At 39.9% G+C, this 21,655-nt stretch overlaps 1 protein-coding gene across 10 annotated transcripts in view; it reads right to left on the bottom strand.

Annotated features, from left to right (window-relative positions):
- Positions 1 to 21,655, bottom strand: part of TET1 (tet methylcytosine dioxygenase 1) — a 92,071-nt gene that overhangs the window by 28,924 nt on the left and 41,492 nt on the right. For all 10 annotated transcript variants that reach the window (XR_001556030.2, XM_015866317.2, XM_015866319.2 and 7 more), the window contains 3 exons: positions 11,194 to 13,705; positions 9,881 to 9,971; positions 9,183 to 9,276 (listed from right to left, as the gene is read on the bottom strand). Coding sequence is in view for 9 of the 10 variants with exons in the window: in XM_015866317.2 (XP_015721803.1) it covers positions 9,183 to 9,276; positions 9,881 to 9,971; positions 11,194 to 13,705 (2,697 nt within the window). In the remaining variant the exon portion in view is untranslated. The remainder of the gene's footprint in view (positions 1 to 9,182; positions 9,277 to 9,880; positions 9,972 to 11,193; positions 13,706 to 21,655) is intronic.

Below are 21,655 nucleotides of genomic sequence, written 5' to 3'. Positions count from 1 at the left end.
AAACACACTGCCGTTAAGGTGATTGCTGCAGTTACATACCAGTACACTGAGTTGTCCCATCTTGCAACATATCATTAGACAAAAGCAATGAAAGTAAACTGCATGAAGGAGTCAAAGAGATTTTTCATAACATTAAAGTACTTAGCAGAGTGCTGAAATATCCTAGTGACCTGTATGACGTAGAAAGAACTCTGTTGATTTTATCCATGTGATATATAAAAGACTAACATGCACAGAACACTGCTACAATGGCTTTTAGTATAGCACTGAACTAAAAAAAAAGTAACAATATGCCACATATTTAGGTTTTGTCATAGCTTGACAGAATTTTTGCCTCTTAAGAAGGCCAAAAAGATGCCTTAAATCTAGGTAATAATAGAATACAATATTTGACACACATTATCCATTCTTCAGACATGTTTGACCCATCAGAGCCTCTAAGAGGCCTCCAACAAAAAAGGGGTCAAGTCCTCAGTGTTACTTCAACATTCAGAGCTTCAAAACAAAGGCAGCATGCCTAGAAGCTACATCTCCTCCTCTGCTATATCATATCTAGGATGGGGGTGAGTAGCTTTCTCTTCCTAAGAAAAGATGCATCTATGCAGCCAGTGAGCCCTTACAATTGCAGATACTTTTCCAGCTCTGCAGCAGAGCACTTGCTCAGAACAAGCAGTCAGTCACTCTAGTTCTACCAACCACCACCCTATCAGTAAAAGCCCCATAAGCGTGTGTAGGGGAGCTGTTAGGTCACAGCCTGAACTGATGATGGAGCACCTGGTGAAGGAGTGTGGCTGGCAGGGAAGCACAGGTGCAAACAACTTAGATGTGCTTACAGCGTGACAGGAAAGGGTGAGCCCAGGGTCTCAGACTCCCCTGGGCTTATTTAGGGCTGGCCTGTAAGGGGAGGACATCTCCTGGATGAAGGTTGCTTCCTTGGAAGGAGCATTCCACAATCAGAGACCATCACTGCCAGCTGGATCAACCTTTGTTTCTGTACGAGACTATTGGTATTCCCTGCAATACTTTGTCTGGTAGCGTGAAGAACTTGTCAGAAGCACTGCTCCATAGGATAAGGATAAACCACATTAATAAGGATAGACTATAAAAGCAGAAAGGCAACAATTTCACCTATTCATTGAATGCCTCCAGATGTCTGGGTTTTCAAGTAGATTCTCTATCAGACTGATGTCAAAGCTTCTTTGTTGCCAGACACGTGGCTAGTGGTCATTCATGTGACCCCTAGCCCGATCAACTGTGAGTATCTAAATTATTCAAACTAATTGAAAGTGGGAACCAAAATACCCTTGCAGTTAATCTGCAAATGAAAGGATTTTCAACAGACCAAAACTTTGAGACAATGCATTCTTGCATTGCAGGAAGAAACAGGACGCAAGTTAGTTTGTGTCAAGGGAGAAAGAATCGCCCTTTTCAAGTTGATTACACAGTCTCACAATCAGTCTTAAACTGAATGAGAAAAATAAATGCATCTGAGTTACCATTCCTCTTGGTTGTGACTGAACAACTGGTACAGTATTTTCTGTAAAGAAAGAGAAATAATGCAGCTCATTTACATTTGAGTGAGACTTACAGAAAATCTATTATGGTTGATCCATAATACAGGTTATTCACATCAGTGTGAGCTGTGCATTCCTGAGGCAGCATAGCTCCTTCCAGTCAGAAACAGAGGAATTTAATTTTGTTACTCAGCATGAAGGGTGATGCTTTTAATCTTGTTCCTCTTTCTTAGTTTCCTAGACTTTGTAACTTCAATGAGGAAATGCAGTTTCTCTTAGTGTCTCAGTGCAACATCAGGGTGCCCTTTGTGAGCTCTCATATAGTCCTCAACTGGGTCCAGAAAAAGAGACAAATAAACAGGGATGCAATTTACAGTCTGCTTCAAACCAATATCACCCCACCCTGAAGATAAACACAGCTGGAATCTGCTTTGTTGTGCACGCAAGAGATAAGGCAGCGCTCTTATTGGATGCACAAACATTCTGCAATCCATTGTCTTTCAGGCCACAAAGGTGACCAAAGGATTTATGAGTTATCTGGATTTTATTTCTGTGGCTCTTAAGAGGTTAGTGCTGCAGCTGGAGCGCTCCTGTCCTTTGGTAATTGGAGATAAGGCACTTTCCTCACCTGGTAGTCTTAGAAGAGCACAACCTGCACTGAAGCTATTGCAGTTCCTCAGGGCTTGTAGCCAGCAACTCAGCTGGAGCTGAGCTGCTTTTCCCACGTAAACCGATGATGCCCATGCATGTGTTACAGATGCTGCTCTCAAGGCAATAATGAACAGAGCCTCTCTCGCAACAATAACAAATCCACAGCAACACCACACAACTTTAATACACAGAGAACCACACTTGAGAAGGACGAGTCCAGCCAACAGAAACACCACATAATTCCTAACAACAGTTTTTCTGATGGAGAAAATTCCTACCACGCTCCTTGACTCAGTGACTTATTCGTTACATTAACAGGGATGTAATCAAAGTTATTTCCAACCTCTCATTTGTTTTCCAGTACTTGCTCATATCCAAAACATTTCTGAACTTAAGTGGTAAAATATTGAGCTGAATTGTCTGCACTTGGTTGTGTCTGTTTGTTTGTTTTAGTGAACCTGTGATGAGTAACAGGTAAAATCCAAAACATGAGCATAAGCTGTGTGTTGCTTATTAAGGTCTTTCTTGATACACTAACAGGCCACATCTGTCACTGCTTCTCTAAGTAATGGACCTAGCAAGGTTTTACTGAGGGATGATCTGTTGGATCACTCCTCTTAACTTTAGATGACTCCAAGATATTTCTCTATTTCTGCCCTGCTTCTGTCACTTCAAATGACTGGGGATGGTTCCAGGGTCTCTTAATCCTTTAAATGCCCCCAGCCCAGGCAGGGTTTTAACCAACTGTTCTCCCCCAGTACTTTATGGAAAACATCACACATCTTAAATTCATGCAACAGCAACATCACCTCAAGGCCATCAAGAGAGCAACATGCAAGTCTCAGTCTATACTTCATTTTCCCTTTTTAGCATGTATTCGACCTAATAGTCCTCCTCAGTAAGACAAATGGAATTAGTATGCTGTTACAGCCGCAGAATAAAATGCCAATGTAATTTTTGATTCTTTATGCAGTAATTTAAAACATGTATGTATGTGCTATTGGAAGTTGGTAAACACAATTCCCAGTGCATTTATGGCTTGTGTATGAAGCACTCAGAAGCTGAACATTGATTTAAAGATGCAGCAGAGCGATCTGAATGCTTCCCAGACTGCAAACAATGCACCAATCAGCTGGCAAATCTAAGCTCCAGAAGCTGCTGATGCAAGAACCTACGCGCCGTTTGTTCAGATATCACCATTTGTTTTAATGTAGTGATAACAGCAATTTAATCGTTGAGGCTTTCATAATATGAGGGTTGCTCCAAAAGTAACACCTCCTATATTATATTATTAACTCTCAATCGCAGAGGCAGATGCCGGTGGGATGGCAGGAGAGGTTGAACCTTTCCACATTGGTACCCTGCTACACATTGGTGCTGAGTGACAGATGGCAGCAGAGAGGCAGCCTGACAGAACAGCGTTTGACATGGAAATGAATACAAAGGTGTGTCACTGAATTCCTCCACGCAGAAAAATCGGCACCCAGTGAAATTATGGATGCTTGCTGAACATTTATGGATACCAAACAGATGTGAGCACAGCGTGGGATACACGGTGCCTGTCAGCAAGGGAACAAGGAGGCACCTCCACTGGTGCACATTTTTACAAGAGTAGCAAGCAGGTTCATCAAGCATAGCTAATTGTAGAGACTATGCTGGAAAACACCACTTTGTATGGAGGATTTGCTTTATCAATCAGTGCTATTGTGCTCTTTTTTATCTGCTGCAGTTTCCATGGAAATAAATGGCAGGCATTCCTCTCTGAGCAAACTTTGGTTTACCTGATTTGCTTACCTTAACTTAGCTTTTTTATGTTCGCTCTAACTGTTGAGTGGGTTTTCCAAATACACGACATTTGAAGATGCTTCAGAAACTGTGTAAGAATTTATAATAATTGTTATCTCAAAGCACTGCACCTCTTAAAGAACAGCTTGACTTTGGACATTACAAATACGTTTCATCCAAAATTAACTCTAGTTCTGTGTTCAGCACGTAAGTCCTCACACAAACAGTGAAGACAGTGCCTCCACAGCTATAGCACCCATTGCACGAGCTACCTTCAACATACGTTGAAAAATGGCAAGAAAGTGCTGCTCTAATGCAACAGTGTCCAAAAATACAACTAAAATCACCACCAGCCACTCTCAGAAACGTTTTCTTTCCAGACTTCTCAAATGGACATCACTGTCTGATTATAAAAAGAGTTTATCATATGAAATAAAACCTTGAAATAATAAAACCTGCTTAGAGGTGCTGGACTCCACGCAAAGCAGTCCTTTGATAGCGTTACTTGGTAATGGTCACCTCTGCCAGAGCAGAGTCTCTCGCACATTTATCACTACATTTTCTTTAATGCACACCCCTTCTAGCCCTAACTTACATGTAAGGCAGCCTAGAAGCTCACGCACCTTGTCAGTTTTTTTACTTTTTCTATTCCCAATCTCTTTCTCAACTGAAGCCAAGGTAGCAAACTGAAAAAACAGGCAAACAAACAGTCTTTTCTGCAGAGAATCTATTGTTAACAAAAGCTCGTGGCACTCTACAAAATGTAGTTTCTAGTATTCAAGCACAAATTCCTTCCAGGTCAATGATCTGTAAATGCTTGGTTCTAACAGTGCATTATCTAAGCATTACTTTTTGAAAATCTGGTTTCAGTGGTTAATATTAAGTCCAAGCCCTTAGAAGAAGGCTGCCACTTCAAGGGCAGTTGGACAAGATGGCTTTCAGATCCTTTCCAACTCTTAAGGATTCTACACTTCTAACTATATTTACATTGTAAAAGCATCTGTAATTCCTTCTTTTTAATCTGCTGCCTCCCCCCCCTTTTTTTAATGTATAAATCCTACCAATCTATGACCACCACCATAAAAAAGACCACAAAGCTCTGTTAAGCTGTAAGTAGAAAGCGCAAACAGGGAACCAGAACAAAACAGAAGTGAAAAAGTTTGAGAAAGACATAAAAGCCACAGAGTACCACAGTTCTCAAACAAGTTACAGCCCCCAGCAGGCTAACAGAACCTGAGGGGTCAACAGATCACCCAGGTGTAAAACAAAAGAACAAAGCACTCAGAAAAGATGAGTCCAGAGATGCAAAAACCACTTCTGCTGTGTTCACAAAAAGCCATTTGGGACGATTCCCACTTCAGGAAAAAAAAAAACCCTTGGCCGCACCCCTTACGAAGTTAAACGCCCCCAAAGAAGCAGTTATAGGACAGTAGTGACAGAAGAAAAAGATCACTTGTTTCCCAAAACACAGTCATGATTTGCCATGATCAGATGGCACCCATCCCAGAAAATGAGCAGTGAAATGACCAAACTTTCAAATCTGATATGCATAGTCTTGGTTTAGAACACATTGGTATCAGGAGGCTTGAAGAGGAGAGCAGTTTGGAAATGGTCCTAGGAGGAATATCCCAGTTCAATGATAACATTACCCCCATTTGTCTGTATGGAGCTCTGTGGCACAAACCAGTGATCACATAGGTAAGCACGATGCACAGGGAGACACCAGATGTTTGTGAATCATCTGGCCATACTGCATGGATTACTAGATTCTCAGAAGCCTCTCAGTAAGGTCCCTTAGGAAAGGCTCTTAAAAAAAGAAAGAAAAAAAAAAAAAAGAAAAAAGCAAACAATGTCTCTTGGGACAAAGGAAAAGACCATGTGTGAGTAACTGCTGAAAAGACAAGAAACAAAGGCTGCTATGTGTCTGATGGGAGCTCTGCAGGACTCTGTTCAAGTTTGTATTTGTTTGCATCCATGTTTGTCAAAGGCAAATAAAAGTGTGACAAGAGTTGATGAGTAATTCAGAGAAGAGAAGACAAGCACAATCTGCAAACAAATGAAGCAGTTCATTCTGCTGAGGGGGCAGTAAGCATGGCAGATAAAATTCAGCATAGTGTCCACTCTCAGTGCACATAGTTAGCAATTACCATGCAGAAATGAGAATTTTGCATAATGATAGAAATCACTGCTTTGCTACAGAAAGAAAAGCAAAACCAACTGCTAGGAATTGCTGGGAACAGAGCACAAGGCTGAAAACATTACTACACCACCACTGTAATTCCAAGCACAAGAGAACAAAAAGAAATAAAGAGAGACATCTATAACAGGCAGTATCAAGCCACAGCCTTCAGCTTAGGGAACCTCAGAGGAATGAGTTACTGGAAAGTGAGTGAGTCTTCTGGGAGCGGCTGCCCTGCTTGTGTCTCCCACCCAACCTGGCTGCTCTTATCAGTTCTCATCTCCTGTCTTTATTCCAACTTACAGCCTTAGAAATTACACTGCGATTCTGAATGAAGACAACAGAAAGCTGATCCAGGTCAACATCCACTGAAACAAATAGGAGAAAACTGAAAGAAATGGGTTTAGTCCGGGAATGTTAAGACCTGAAGCTGTCCTCTGAGGTCACTGACATCATCTTTGAATTTAGTGCAGCAGGATCATACCTGGAGTCAGACACTTATGAACATCATACAGATAGAAGATTTATAAGCCATCTCACTTAAATGAATTGAGGTGATCTTGAATTCCCATCAGATATGCTGAGAGCAGAAGAAAAAAAAGAGGCCACAGCCATTATCAAGCAAAGTACTGATAAAACAATGGGAATAACATGAATTGCTCACTGCTGGCTGGCAATAGGGGAGGCACTGCAACTTGTTTATATGAAAGGTCTAATTGAGAAAGACAGGTTGGCAATCCCACTATTTCTGAGCTCTTTTTCCTTTAACTTATAATGCGGAAATACAATAGACCTGTACAGAATAAAAAAGCAAAATTTAAAAAAAAGCAAGACAAGCCGTGGCACACGTCACAGAATGGCTGTTGTTTTCTAATTGCAAAGTTATCACCTGCATAGACACTGTACGTTTATTATACCCTAAAAACTAAGGAAGAAAAAGCCAGCTCATTTTGGACAAAAGAAGCCCGTCTCATTCAGTGTTTAATGGAGACACTTAGGTGAAAACAACTCAGGAGGAAATGAGCATTTTGAAATGCAGCCATTAACAGAAGAATATATATATTTTCTTACATGTTTTATATATAATATGTATATTATATACATACATTGTACATATACATATATACATAATATATATGGAATAATACAGACATTATATATACATACTGTACAAAACAGCCTTTGATTCTAAGATGTTTCAAATGAACCGATTAACGACAACCATAAACTTACAGTAAAAGGGAAAATTACTTGGGGAAAAATAGCTAAATATAATCGCTGTATCAATTCTTTGCTGAAGTAAATGTGAAGAGGAAGGGCTTCATCGTGGTGCTCTTGCCAACAAATCTCTCAAGAGCCCTAGGGGCAACAGCTCGTCCATCTGCAAAGCAGAAACGAGTGTCCCAGCAAGCACTGTAATGAGCAAGTGAAAGCCTCTGTGCAGCTGAGAACCTCGTGACTGCAAGTATCTGAGAGCACAGCAAACTTCTTCCATACGCTTTCAAACAGATTTCCAAATAACACTTCTTTGGTCATAATCAAAACAGAAATACGCCTCATTTTAAGGATTAAAGTCAGCATCGCCAATCGGAAGTTAAGTCACACATTAAAAATATCAACTAAAAAAATGTGGATTATACACAGGATGAAAGAGAGAAGATTTCCATTATTTCCTTCCTTCTCTCGTATCCCGCAGTCACACAGTAACAGCAGACCTGGAAAGGCATTCATTCATTTTAGGTCTGAGCTTGCACACCAAAAGTCTTTGCTGCACAACAGACATTTGGAATTTAGTTTAATTAATATTAATGCTGGACATGTAGAAATTTAGCTGAACTGCAGCATCATCCTTAAACAGCCTTTTCTACACACACTGAGTGCTCTCTGGCTGCCATATTGCACACACATGTTGGACACCTACACCCATGCAGATGCACAATTGAATCTATCATCTCTGTTTTACATAAAAGGCAATATGTTGATACTGGCAACAGAAAAATGAAGTTTAAGAATTAGTTTTAAATCTCTTCTTCCTTTCAAAGGCTCACAACTGTTTGCTAAGGTAAAACTTATAATTCCCAAACTCTTTTAAAAGTCCCTTTTTTTGGGTTGGTTGTTTTTGAAATTTGGCCATCTATTTTTTTCCTTGGATGCCTATTTGTTATTAAATATCATCTGAAACAACACACACATAGGAGATCCCTTTCTGAACATCAGTTTACGTGCGGAGTATGAAAAACATGTTTCAACTGTTCCAATCACATAAGCAGTCAATATACATAAAGTATCATTCACATAAGATATATAATATTCTTGTATTTTGTTATGTAGTTACAAATGCTACTCTACCAACTTCACAGTTATCCTCATCAGATGAACCAGTTAAGTCTGAAATTCCTAAATACAGCAACAATTAAAAATCTATATTCCAACAGGCAAAGTCTTTTTATTTCCAAAACTCAGTGTATAAGATTTCCGGTCTACTTTTTCCTCCCTCAATGGTTTCAGCAAAGATTAAGGACAATCAATTCTATACAAGCTCTTTCCTGGAGCTTGTCTGTTAGCTCATTTGCTGGCTCCTATGAAGCAATGCGAGACAAGACTTTGGTGAAAACTATCACCATAACATTCATGTTTCCACATAGTATGTTCAGTCCCTCAAAGCACTCCACGGTATATGAGACAGTTTATACAATTGAGAAGTTTAAAATAAAAGTTACTGTATGGTTTTCCAACTCTCCCTTCTTTTCTTTCATGCTTCCCAGCAGCTTACTTCATGAGACCTCCAGCTTCCAGACACTGCCAAGTGTTCTTGCTCTTGATTTGCCCATCTCTGCCAGCTCCGTGAAGCACCTCTTTCAAATGCATTCTAACCACAGCACCACCGATTAAAAAGTGACATCCTTAGCTTCATCATTCAGTTACACATGTAAATCGATTAAATGAAGAAGAAGCAGACTGATTAAAGATCAGATTATATTTAAGTTACTACACATCATTAGATACTTAAAATCCACACAGAACGATTTTACTAGTGTAACATAAAAACTTACCCACTTGGCAATCGGACACCCCTGAGAGCTCTTTCCTTCCTTCCCTGTATAAACGACTACCTCTATTCTCACAGCGCTTCCTTTTGCTCCATACCTGCATTAAAAAAGTTCAGGAGTAGAACTGAAAACACATTTTAAAACAGTAAATGCATTCAATAAAACAACGATTTTATTTTTTACTTTATTGAGAACAGAAGAGAAAACATATATATATTTAGAACAACAACAACAAAAAAAACACTTTTAAATTTAAGTCCTATTTGCAAAAGCAATTTTGAAATATCTACTCCAGTAACAAGCTTCTGTCACTAAGGGAACATTACTTGGAAAGGAAATGTTACCTGCTTGAAAATCCTACAGCCCTCAAGTCACTTTCTGTCCAATCTGAGACAGGTTGTTCGCATGCAGGACACCAGGAAGCCGACTCCAGCCAGCTGCTAATCTCTGCCATCCCTATGGACTTCAACAGCACCTACGAGCACTCCGGCTAAAATTGCTGGAGCTCAGACAAGATGCATGAATTTGGAATTGGAAGGCGAGTGCTTCCCTCAAGCACATCAGAACAGGAAAATGACTTACAAATGAGTACAGTAAAAATTTCAGAAAAGCAAAGCCAAACAGCACTTGTTTTCTTACAGCTCCTCTTCTTTCCTGTTTACACAAAGATACTGTTAGCACTACAAAGCACATTTTCTCACCTGTTCTCCATTATTTCTCTCACAGCAGCAACACTTGGTCCTGTCCCGAGGTGCGTGTAATACGGGCCTTCATCTTTCTCAATAATTTGCTCTATAAACAGGTTGAGAAAATTAAGTTTGCACATCCGTATCTCATTTACGCCACTACAAGTCAGCTTAGAGATGGTTTACAGAAACATCTTCCAAATTAAATACACAAAATCTGCCCCTGAAATGCAATGAATAAGTAGGATGACTGATTTTTCTCCTCAGAGACATTGAAATTATATTATTTTATGCTTGCTTTCTCCTGTTAATCTTCTGGTAGATTTTCTTTCTCGATGCTACAAATAGATCCTATTCATAATACTATCTTGCATTCTTTAGCAATGTTCACCTCGGGACCTGATACATATTGACTAAGTAAGCTTCCCAATGCCCTTGTGAGTAGGCAAACATTATCAATTCATTTTAGACAACGGAGAATTGAGGCCAAAAAACATCAGCTGACAGTCACATACATACTACAGAACAAAAAAAAAATGCAATCTGGGCCTCTTAACTAGCAGCGTGCTGCTTCAGAACACTGGAGCAAAGATGATGTTCCCATGTACAGTGTTGTTAAGTCCCTGAAGTGGTTTTTTCCTCCCCATCTGTGTGCTTTGATAGTTTGAAAACACAGCATGTCCAACACCATCAATCAAACTACGTTGCAAAATTCCCAGTACTGAGTTCAATCCGACATCTCATGCTACAACACGAACTGTTCCATGTCTGGATTTATTACCTAATCTCCACCTCTCCTCTTATCTCTGAGATGAGACATCCACAAGCCTTACACAGGAATCTTAACAGAAACTCCCATCACCCTCAGGGCGAACAGTGACAGTAACACAACTGCCCTCAACAATTCCCTGCTGTTTAGCCAGGAGGCATTTAGGTAACAATGAAAAGGTATTGGGAAAGTTTTTGCCCAGCTCATCTCAAGCAGAAACCAGTTTGAGACCACAGAAATCATGATCTGATACACTCAGATGAAATTACACAGCATACAAGCGAGTAATGAGAAAACCATGAGAAAAAACTCATTTTCCTCAACCTGAATTTAAACAGGTCAGATGCAAGGCCAAAAATACTGAATTTTGCTGTTATTTGCTGGCCTGAAGAAAGGTTACAGAAAGGGAAAGAATCATTTTCTTCTAGTTCCTAACAGCAACACGAGTATCCTTTTGCAACACCTAAGCATCAAGTACACTTTCTTGAATTAAGGGGAGCAACACAAACATACTCCCGTGTGAAAGGTACAGGCAAAAGCTAGCGAAAGGATGACTTACCAACACAGTCACAAGTTGGCAATTCAGGCTGTCCTTTTTTTGTAGGTGTATCTATTAAATTCTTTGTAGGAGTATCGAGAAACTTCATAGGTGATTCGAGGAAACTGCTGAGTGTGTTTTTTGCTGGGGAACACCCTGAGTCGCCTGTGCTCTGTGGATGGTCAGTACCCAGACTTCTTGATGTTAGGATGGTAACTTCACCCGCACACTCCATGTTCCTGAGAGCTTCCACAGTGCCGGGCACCTGACCTGCACTGCAGGAAACGGGCAGCATCTGTGACTTCAGATCTACCTGCCGATCAACAGCACCTTGTTGAACATAGGCTTTATCCTCACTGTGAGTTTCACTAGCTCTCAGGTTAGACTGACTAAAAGTTTGAGGCAAAGGATGTGTCTGACCAACATTCACTGCTTGCTGTACCTGAGAATTACATTTTTCTGTAAACATCTGTGTGTTTTCACTTGGTCTGGTTAACAAGGATGCTGTTTTCAACTGTGAAACCGACAGAGGATTACGGGAGAGCAGATCGCTATATTGGTTACATGCAGCAATGTCCTTTCTCAGCGGAACGATGCCTGGTGGGTCACTGGAGCCTGCAGTTTTGATTTGCTCATTCAGCACTTCATAGCCAAACAACCTGTCTTTTTTTTTCTCCTGCGGTACCTCAGATAATCTATGGAATTTTATCTGTGTTTGAGGAAGAAACAGCCTAGGTTTTTCCTGCAATGTTAGCGCATTTTGATTCAGTGCTTTCTGTACTTTGGTTCGTGGTGATTTTTTTTCAGACAGAGCTATTCTGGAGTCCTGTGGCACAGTCTGACCAAGCTTGTGCAGTTTTGATGATATCCAAATGTCCTGTAACTCACTATGCTGGCACGACAACAACTGTAGTTGGTTTCGATTAATTTGTTGATAGCGTGCTTCTTGAGGCTTTTTTTTGTGCCTTGGTTTCCATGGTACAGCATTTCCTTTTTTATTTGTTGGCTGTTTTTGCTTTAACAGTAAGGAACTGCAATGTTGCCTAAAAAATACAGATTCTTTTCTCTGCAGCAGATCTTGGTTATGTTTTGCTTGCCTCTCATGGGATATTAGGTTAAGCAGTGATGTCTTTATGTCATTCTTCTGTTCTGGATTTGCCCGTTTCGATTCTATTAATGCTGCAAGTTGAGTTAGTTGTGTAGCTACATCCTCTTCATCCTGGCTGTGAATTCCTCCTTCTTTGATTAAAGAACTAGCTTCCAAGCTCAAATCATTACAGGCTGGCTTTTGATCTAACTGGCCAAGGGTATCCAAGTTGTTGCTTGCGTGTTGGACACTGCAACACCGCGGAAGGGTGACCGGATCATAGTTTTTCTTGGTATTAAGTCCTGAAAATGATTTTGCATTAGACCTTAACTCAGATAAAGTTTTGGTATCTCTTGAGGATAACTGCAATTTATACATCTCGCTAGCTAGATTGGCAGGTTTATCACGCCATTCAGAAATCGAACTTTGGCCATTGTACAACACTGGCTTATTTTGGAGCTGCTTTTGTGAGTGAGCACAGTGAGTCAAGAGCTGTTGTTCTTTCTGTAAGTAAGTGTCTTTGATTTCTTTTAACGTAGAAGACGTAAAGGAGGATGAAATATCCCTTTTGTAACTGTGGAGCAAATTGGAAGAACTTTCTTCTGTACATTCAGTATTTTCTGTTTTAGCTGGGGAAGATGTTCCTAAAGGGACTTCAGATAACTGCGTTAAAGCTTCAATAGCTACAACCTGCTCCACAGTTAGGTTTCTGTTTTTAATCAGGGACAAGAAGGTTGGTTGGAGAGAGGGATTCTCATGCTGTGTCTCTGTGCTAGGTACTTGGAAGCCATCCTCTCCATGCACTTCCTCTTTTACCAGTGGAGGACAACATGTGCTTTCATGCAGATCCAAAACAGAACTGGTTTGCAATACTGACTTATCAGAATCCTGAAAGACGCCACAAGTACAATTTTCCTCTTTCATGAACAGATTTCCTTGTTTGTCTGGGTGAACACAGCTGACACCCGTTGCCAGAGTGCTGACTATGTCATTCAGACTGGTAGTCTTCATCCACTGGGCATGGGAGTCGCTCGTCAAATCTGTCCTTTCCTCCACAGATGCTTTTTTCAGTGAAGCAACCGCTTCTGGTGATGAGTAATGTAGGGTTTTTATGCCATTTTTGATGGTCTGTGCAAATGATTTTTTTGGCTCAGCTAATTGACTGGGAGAGACCGCTCTTTCACTTCTTTCTGCATTTCTCAAGTGTTCGTGGTCTGTCACAGTCCCATGGGTATCTCCATTGACATGAACACCAAAAGATGGCTTCTCGTTATGTGCCCACTTCTCTGCTTCTACGCCTGTCATTCTTTCTTTCTCCTTAGACTGTGCATTTTCAAAGTGTGGTGTTTGGTTTGCTTTCACCCTGTATTTTTCACCATGACCACATATACTGCATTCCATGAGTTCTGGTCTGCGGCCATTTACTGGTTTGTTTTCTAAATTTGCCTATGAAATAATAATAATAATAAAAAACATTGTAACAGCTGCTTTAAAACATTACAAATAAGAAGCGACTTATAGCAATTAAACCCTACTCTGAATACATGAGGACTATCCTAATTAAGAACAGGCACAGACGTTGAAAAAAAAACAAAACAGAAAATCATAAAAAGCCTGAAGTCTACCATATTTATTGTAAGGTGTTTTTTAAGGTGTTTTAATGGGGTACACAGAAGAAGAAAGCTTGCATGTGGGGAAAACTAATAAAATGAATTAGCACATAAAGGACTTCACTAAATGGTAAAGACTGATCTGAGGGTTTCATTTTTTGCTGAATTTGCACAAGCAGATGAAAGTCTCCCTCCAGTTCAAAGCAAGATTGAAATCTAAAAGCTTGGACTTCAGAAAGTTCGGTATAATTATACTCCTACAGCTATACTCAAACTGACATGCATCTTGCTTGGACACTCTAGTAAGAATCACCATTTTTTGGGTTAGTTGCAACACCTTCAAAACTGACATAAGTGAGATGGTTAATAAGCCAGCTGTGGTGTTAGTGCATCTGAAAGTTATCCTGTAAATACCATGACTGCCTTGGACATTTGGCTGGTATCTCTCAGATTTCTGAACAGTCTTTCAGGTAACTGAGCTAGCAATGTTACTATTTTATCAACCTCTTAATATTTAGTTTAATACATCCTTCCTCTTCCCAGACACGATACAATTCATGAGGTTACAACAATGTCAAAACCAACCGAGTCAGAATTCTGTGTCCTGGAGAATATGTACATATGGATCTCATTGGGGGTAGCAATCTTATTGCAGCATCTAAGAGTTACTTAAATATTCTGTAGCTTTCAGCCCTACTTAGCATAGAAAACAGTACTGCTTTTCATATTAGACACAAGCAATAGAACTGGTTAATTAACCATACATTTGCATAGAAGTTTTTAGCAGTTCACTCTTAGCACCAAACTTAAAATAGTTAAATCAAATGTGATTTAGCAGCCCTAGCTAAAATGCATGGACTTCTCCAAGAAATGAGAACAAATGTAAAATGGATTTATGATTAATTATAACCATCAAGGTGAACCTTTCAGAAAACCCTAGGTAAAATGAAGCATATGGATCTAACTCCATCTGGAGCCCAATATCTGCCTCATGACTGATAAAAAATGTAACGGAGAATCCTTAGTGTGCCCTAAATATTATCAGGCACCAAAGTCCTATGAAAATGCTATGTAAAAACATATCCAGCACCTCTGCAGCCATGTCAAATGTATGGAAATTAAGAAAAACACCATACATGTTTCTTCATTACAATACAGATGCTGATTCAGACCCTTGAGCCTGAACTGCTCTGGATCCTGAGGTTTTTTTCATCAGATGATACCAAGACCGAGGGGATCACCAGGCAATTTCTAAGAATTCCACAGAGGTGGATAAGCAAATCTACTGTTAACAGAGGTAAAGGATTTACACATAGGCCTCCATAACTGCACCAAGGAATATTGGAAGGATCCATCACTAAGAAGTAAAAACACACAATTCTATGCCTACACAAAAGCTGCACTTCAGTTAAGTGGCTTCTTTCCTCTGCACTTCAGGAAGAACTATAATAAGAAGTTACTGACTTTTCGTCAATAAAAGCATACCTCTATCAGTCCAAAACTGTCCCAACTATGTAAAACTGCTATTAAAACTTAATTAAATGAGTAGGAGGCTGAGGAGATGAAAGCAAATAGATTAAAATCATTCCTTAGTGCTTACAGGTTTTCAATCTAACCACAAAAAACTAAGTCTGCAAAACTGAGAGTAATGAGAGATAGAGAGAAAGGAGGAAGGTTCGACCATGACCATCAGCAATACGTCCCACTTCTCTCTCAACTATGCTGTTTTTCAGTAAAGTACTTTTAACTGTCATAAAAGCAACACTGTGCTTGAAAATACTAAGTATGTTACATGTTAGGAGCATGTAAGTGCAGTGTCCACATAAGATCCAACTGATCTCAGAAGCAAACTGGCTTATTTATTATTATTAATAAAATGATTCCCCACACATATCATAATTTCCACTAACTGGAAGCTGCCTACGTGCAACAAGGAAGAAAAGAGAACCAGCTGAATCGTATCACTGGCTTTGCTTCATATTTTATTTTTCCACACAAATAACAGAAATTACAATAAAATTTGGAAAAAAAAATAAATCAGTCCTTCCTCCTTTTGAGCACGGTGCCACTTTTCCTCTTTTATTACTGTACTGCAATGAATCCTAAATACACCCTTTCCCCTCCCCTTCTCTCACCAGACTTTCCTGTGGCCTTTTCTGTTTAATAGGTGAAGCTACTGTTTCACTATATAAAAAGAAATACAGTCATACCAGCAGGGGCAGAGCTCCTTTGATTCTTCCCCTCAGCCAAGGTCTGGCAGACCACAACCAATAGCTCAGCAAATGCTTTTGCAGCTGAACAACCTGGATGGAGAAGTCTGCCTTCCAGTCCTGAATCAAAGCACTGAAAACTACAGTCAAGGATACCACGCTTCCAAGCAAGTTTTAACATTCATGGAAGCTGAGCATGGAGGAGTGATCTAATTGATTTGTAAAGTTTTCAAACAAGCGTAATGGAAAGCAGTAGAATAATCTGGATCAGTGAAAGTAATTTCTTTTCTTCATGAAGTGTAACACTGTTCTAGCTGGATATATAAAACAAATCATGCTCAAGATACAACTGCAATTGTTATATTGCAGCCTGCTGCAGTCATTGCTAGATTATTTAAACTTCAACATTTTATCTTTTTCTTCTTATACACACATGTCACTGCAGGAGGTGATGCTTCCAAGCAAACATGAAAAGCCAATTACAGCAAATCTCTCTCAAAAGAGTCAGACCGTAATTGATTTTTCTTTTAATACAACATGACTGTGAAGGAATGCAAAGATATCTGCAACTCACAACCAAAATACAACGTCAAGGCTACTCTAAAGACTTTTACACATTTTCTGTACAATTGAGAGTAGAGGTTTATACTTCGCTCCATGTCTCTACAGGTGGTAACAACACATTTTGTACTGAAGGTAACAGCCAGTAATTATTCTTGTAAACCAGAAATAACAGATGATACCTAGATCAACTACTGAGAAAATGGCTCTCAGAACAAGTCTTGACAAGCTGCACAACAGCCTACGTCCCCCTAAGTAGACATCCCAATTAGATTCCTCCCTCACTCCCATAGGAACAGAGTTCTCAACACATGAGAATAATGCCTGCACATACTAGCTCGTGCTAATGACCAAGATGACCTGAAAGGTAGCTCTTCCAGCATCACAACATTCAACAGTGCAGAGGGATGGTGAGTGAGGAGAGCTTGCACTGTGCACCTCTTTTCCTCTGCAGTGCTGTGGGTAAGTCAGGATCCTAAGACACCATCTGCAGTCATGCAGCAGGCCCAGAAAAACTTTTGGGGGAAAAAAAAAGAAAAAGAAAAAAAACAGAAGACAACAAATATATTTCATCTAGTATTTGAACAGGGTATTTTATTCATGGTCCAGCTGTCAGATGTCAGTGCTTCACCAGGAGATGAGCAAGAACCAGCCACCAGCTGACCAGTACCGATTTACTCCTATGCAGTGTATTCCTATTCCCCAGGACATGGGGCAATTCCATGGAATACAGCATGGATACTGCCTAATAGGGGTGTAAGTATGGGAGTATCATATAGGGATAAAAAGGTAGATATCAGATGGAAGATACAGATAGAGAGCCAGAAAGCACAGGCCTCGGGAAGCACTCACCTATGTTGGGTTCTACCAAGAAAGCCACCCTGTGCATTGGTTTGAACAGAGGAATGATGATGTGGAAAGTGTAGGGCCACTGACTGCCATAATGCAGACAAGAAAATAGTTGCTGCCCAAGGCTGCAGACTGAGCAGAGTTTCTGGGCAGGTAACCAGGCCACAGAGAAGGACAGCTAAGTAGGGGCCCAGCTGCAAGCAGAGGCTCATTCCTATTAACCTCACCAGAAACTTAAATCTATTATCACCAATTACATATTAACCATGGCCATGAAATGGTGTGCCTCTCACAGCACACCACACTTTTACAGCAGCTCACAGAAAGCACATTTCCCACAGATCTTCAGGTAAAGAGAACAACTTGGGTCCTACAATAATATAACATAACCTGCCCATACAATAGGTTTTGTTCCTCACAGGAACAACGGCATTGAGGGAGCACTTACAGCAGGCTCATAATTCCACATTTTAGAAGCTACAGCAACAAAAGCAAATAACCTTTGCTCTTGGCAAAAGGATGTAAAGAAGTGTAAGCAGGTTTATATGGAAACTCACGGCAACTATAAGTTCTGTGAAGCTGGAGAAATCCACCCAGCTGTGCTTTGCTGGATGGATCCCCCTCCACTCACAACCCCCCTGTAACTCAGAATATCCAGCCCATCCAAACCCACCCAATTACCACAGCAACTAAGACTTCATGCTAGATCTTTTAACAGCTAGCAAATCCACTCCACCAAACACAGTAAGGATTTAGTCAACTATATTTATATCCGGAATGAGCTATAGTAACAACTACACTGTGGTATCTTCACTTCTCTGTCCCACGCCACTATCACAGTTCTCCTGCTCACCTTATGTAACACTTCTGTGAGACCCCTTACAAGAATTCCTAGATCTTCCCCAAGAAGACACTAAAGGATGTAGTTACTAGCAAAAATAAAATAAAGGGCAAAACACTTATTCAGACTCTAAAGGTTTCATACTGTGACCCATAGAGAAGTATATTTATTAGATTACTCAGATTTCTGTTTGTCAGCCTTGTGCTCTAGGGTGTGAAAGTGCAAAGCAAAACCACAAAACTCACGCCATGAAGGACACCCTGCTCCCCTAACATGGGTTCCCAAAAATGGAGGTGTTAAAGAAAAACTTGTTACAGAACCTTTTCTGCTACAGAAGCCAATACAAACTAGTATCTTGCTTGGGTTTTTCTGTTTGTTCTAAATGAAGTTTTTATTTATTCAATCATTTATCTTTAACGCTGAAATAGAACATTCAAAGAAACACTGACAGCTCTGGGAAACACAGCACTCAACCCACAAAGAAAAATTATACATACAATCACCAGCAGTATCTGTTCCCTAATACAACCCTCTCCTAACATGCTTTAATTAAAAACGTAGAGAAAGAATAAATTCAGTCTTTGAACTTACTCATCCTAGCTAATCTCTTATAGTTTACCCATTCATTAGGTCATCACCATACATTTAAGCCTGTTACCGTATATTGGGAATCTGCAGTGTTCTTAATAGGGTCCTGAGGGAACTTATCACAGCTATATATTATATAAAATCCTTAGCAATGACCTAGAAGAAAACTGAAATTAATTCTGATAGAAGAATAGATAATAATGATAAAATTGGATGTGATTTTTTGACTGGCAAGCAAACACTTCAATACAGATAAAGGTGAAGCTGTGTATCTAACAACAAAGACATTGGACTTTATGTGTATAATACAGGTTTTATCTCAGAAAGCAATGACCCTGGAAGGAACATTAACATGGTCAATAAAACACTGCACAGTAACTATAGAAACTCCTGTTGCAACTTTATGGCCAAAACAGCAAGGTTCTGCAGCGCATAAATAACAATGTAATTAGGAAAAGACAGATTATTTTATGCCCTGTATTTGGCACTTTTACACCTGCCAGCGTCCAATCCTGACGTACCCAATTCAAGCAAGACATTGATATGCTGGACAGGTCTTGGAGGACCAGGAGAAAAACAAAAGATTGAAGTATCTTGAGTGAAAGCCTCAAGTCCACTTTCTACCATTTACCAAAGAAAATTGAAAGGCCACAAACTATTGCTAAGTCTGTGCAGAAAAGAAAGCTAATAACAGAAGGCTCTTTGTTCTGGTAGACAAAAGCATAACAAGATTCAACGACTTTAAGTTAAAGCTTGGGAAGTCTGGACTGAAACTTTGTTGCTCATCTTTGTAGAGATACAAGTTAACAGTGCTAACCAGCCCTGGCTCCAAAGGACACACCAAAACAAGTCATTCACCCAGTCACTTCCAAATTCTAACATCTACATTGCACATACATTCCAGTCTGATTTAAAGCTAATGAGAGGGCAATAGACTGGAAAGAATAAGTCAGAGATAACTACATTAAGAGGACTAGTGAAAGGCAATTCAGACAATAAACTGGTCAGATAGACTACCCAGCAATAAGGCAGTATTCAGGATCCTGCATTGCAAAAATAACAGTGTTAGGGTTGCAGTGATCACAGTGATCAGGCAATGATCATCTGCTACAAAATTAAATGCTTTGTATTTTTAAATAAGTGGAAACTCTAATTTACAATGTCAATAAACTCTTATTTTACAAAATCGAAACTTAAGAGTTAAATGTTTACTACAGAGCATCAATGAAATGATGTAATTTGGACAAGAACACTGAGAAAGGAATTCCAAATGGAATGTCAGGCCACATGCCACTCAGTCTGAAGTCTGCCTTGAAAAATCCTAATGTTCCAAAAGGCTGAGTGCTTAACGGTGCTGGGATAAGAAGACAAACATGTTCTGTACACTGACTTTAGAGAAATTAATGGCAAGTGATTTCTGTTGGTTTCTTTTATGCAATTACTGCTTGCTTTTTTTCTTGACATTGGGTAAGTTTCATATATCTGACATTTGAAAAGAAAGCACCTTTGTAAGAACGCGTGGATCCTTTGTTTATAGCGCCCAAATGAAACCCTACCACTATCAACTTACTGTAGTGGAAGTTAAATCATTTGGCATTTACAAAGCCAAGGCTCGCTAATGCCCATGGGAAAACCTGCTGCTATCGTACCTGCAAGATCTTCCTCGTGTTAATGCCATATGTAAAATCTTAGTACATCAGAGAGAGAAAAAGCCAAAGTGAAAATCTGGTCCCATTCAAGTAAGGCGGAGACTTCTAACTGGGTTTCTTCCTGCAACAGTTACTGTAAGCAACAAAAAACTTGCTTAGCAGTGTGGAATATGGTTCTAAATGAATTTCAATTTTCACATTTTCTAGATACTGTTATTACCTACAAATGTAAGAATATCAAACACCGGCAACTGAACACTGGAATCTGCAAAGCTATTTCAAGTATTGCATCGCCTACCTTGCATATAGCAAGTATTCAATAAAGTTCTTAGTTTCATAATTAATAAATAGAATCAACAAAACATAACCAGAATAAGAATAAGATAACTTCTATAACTCCCTTAGAATTAAGTAAGCCATGCACAAACATACATATAAACATGCCCTACTTGAACACACTGACATATTTTTCTTCCTTCCCACAAATGTCACTTCACTGATACCAACATTTCCGATCACAGGCATTTTTAAGAAGCTCTTTCCTCTAAATTCAATACAGTGGAACTTTCAGCATCCCACTAGAACACATAGTGACAGGCCAGATCTAAACAAATAGTGATTCAAAGCACGTGCAAACCTCCCCCACCCAAACACCCTGACTGCCAGGCTCTGCCTGGCTCAGCCTCACTGTGCCTCTGCCTCCAGCATTCCCTGAGCAAGCACAGGAGTGTTACACCCCACAGCTGCTTCATGCAGCCAGCAATGAGTTGTAGGGGAAAAGAGGAGGAGGATGCCAGTTCTGGGAAGGAGAGGAAGTAGTGTTGATGGTGAGCTCTGTAGGACAGGGGCTGTAAGGGAAGAGCACCTCTGCATCCAGCTCAGCCCCATCAGCACCATAACAAAAAGCCCACCAGGGACTGGCTTCAAGCCCCAAGACATGGATTAGAATTACTAATTTACAGACCATTTCCAAAGACCTGACCTTTTTTGTTAAGATTCCATTCAAAAAAATGTCTGTGTACAGGTGAAGTCTTAATGGTACTGTACAAAGGAAATACAGTTACACATGAGGAAGCACTGGAGACTGC

Source organism: Coturnix japonica, chromosome 6, assembly GCF_001577835.2.
Source record: "Coturnix japonica isolate 7356 chromosome 6, Coturnix japonica 2.1, whole genome shotgun sequence".
Taxonomy (NCBI): Eukaryota; Metazoa; Chordata; class Aves; order Galliformes; family Phasianidae; genus Coturnix; species Coturnix japonica.
This window is presented reverse-complemented; position numbering and strand designations above follow the sequence as displayed.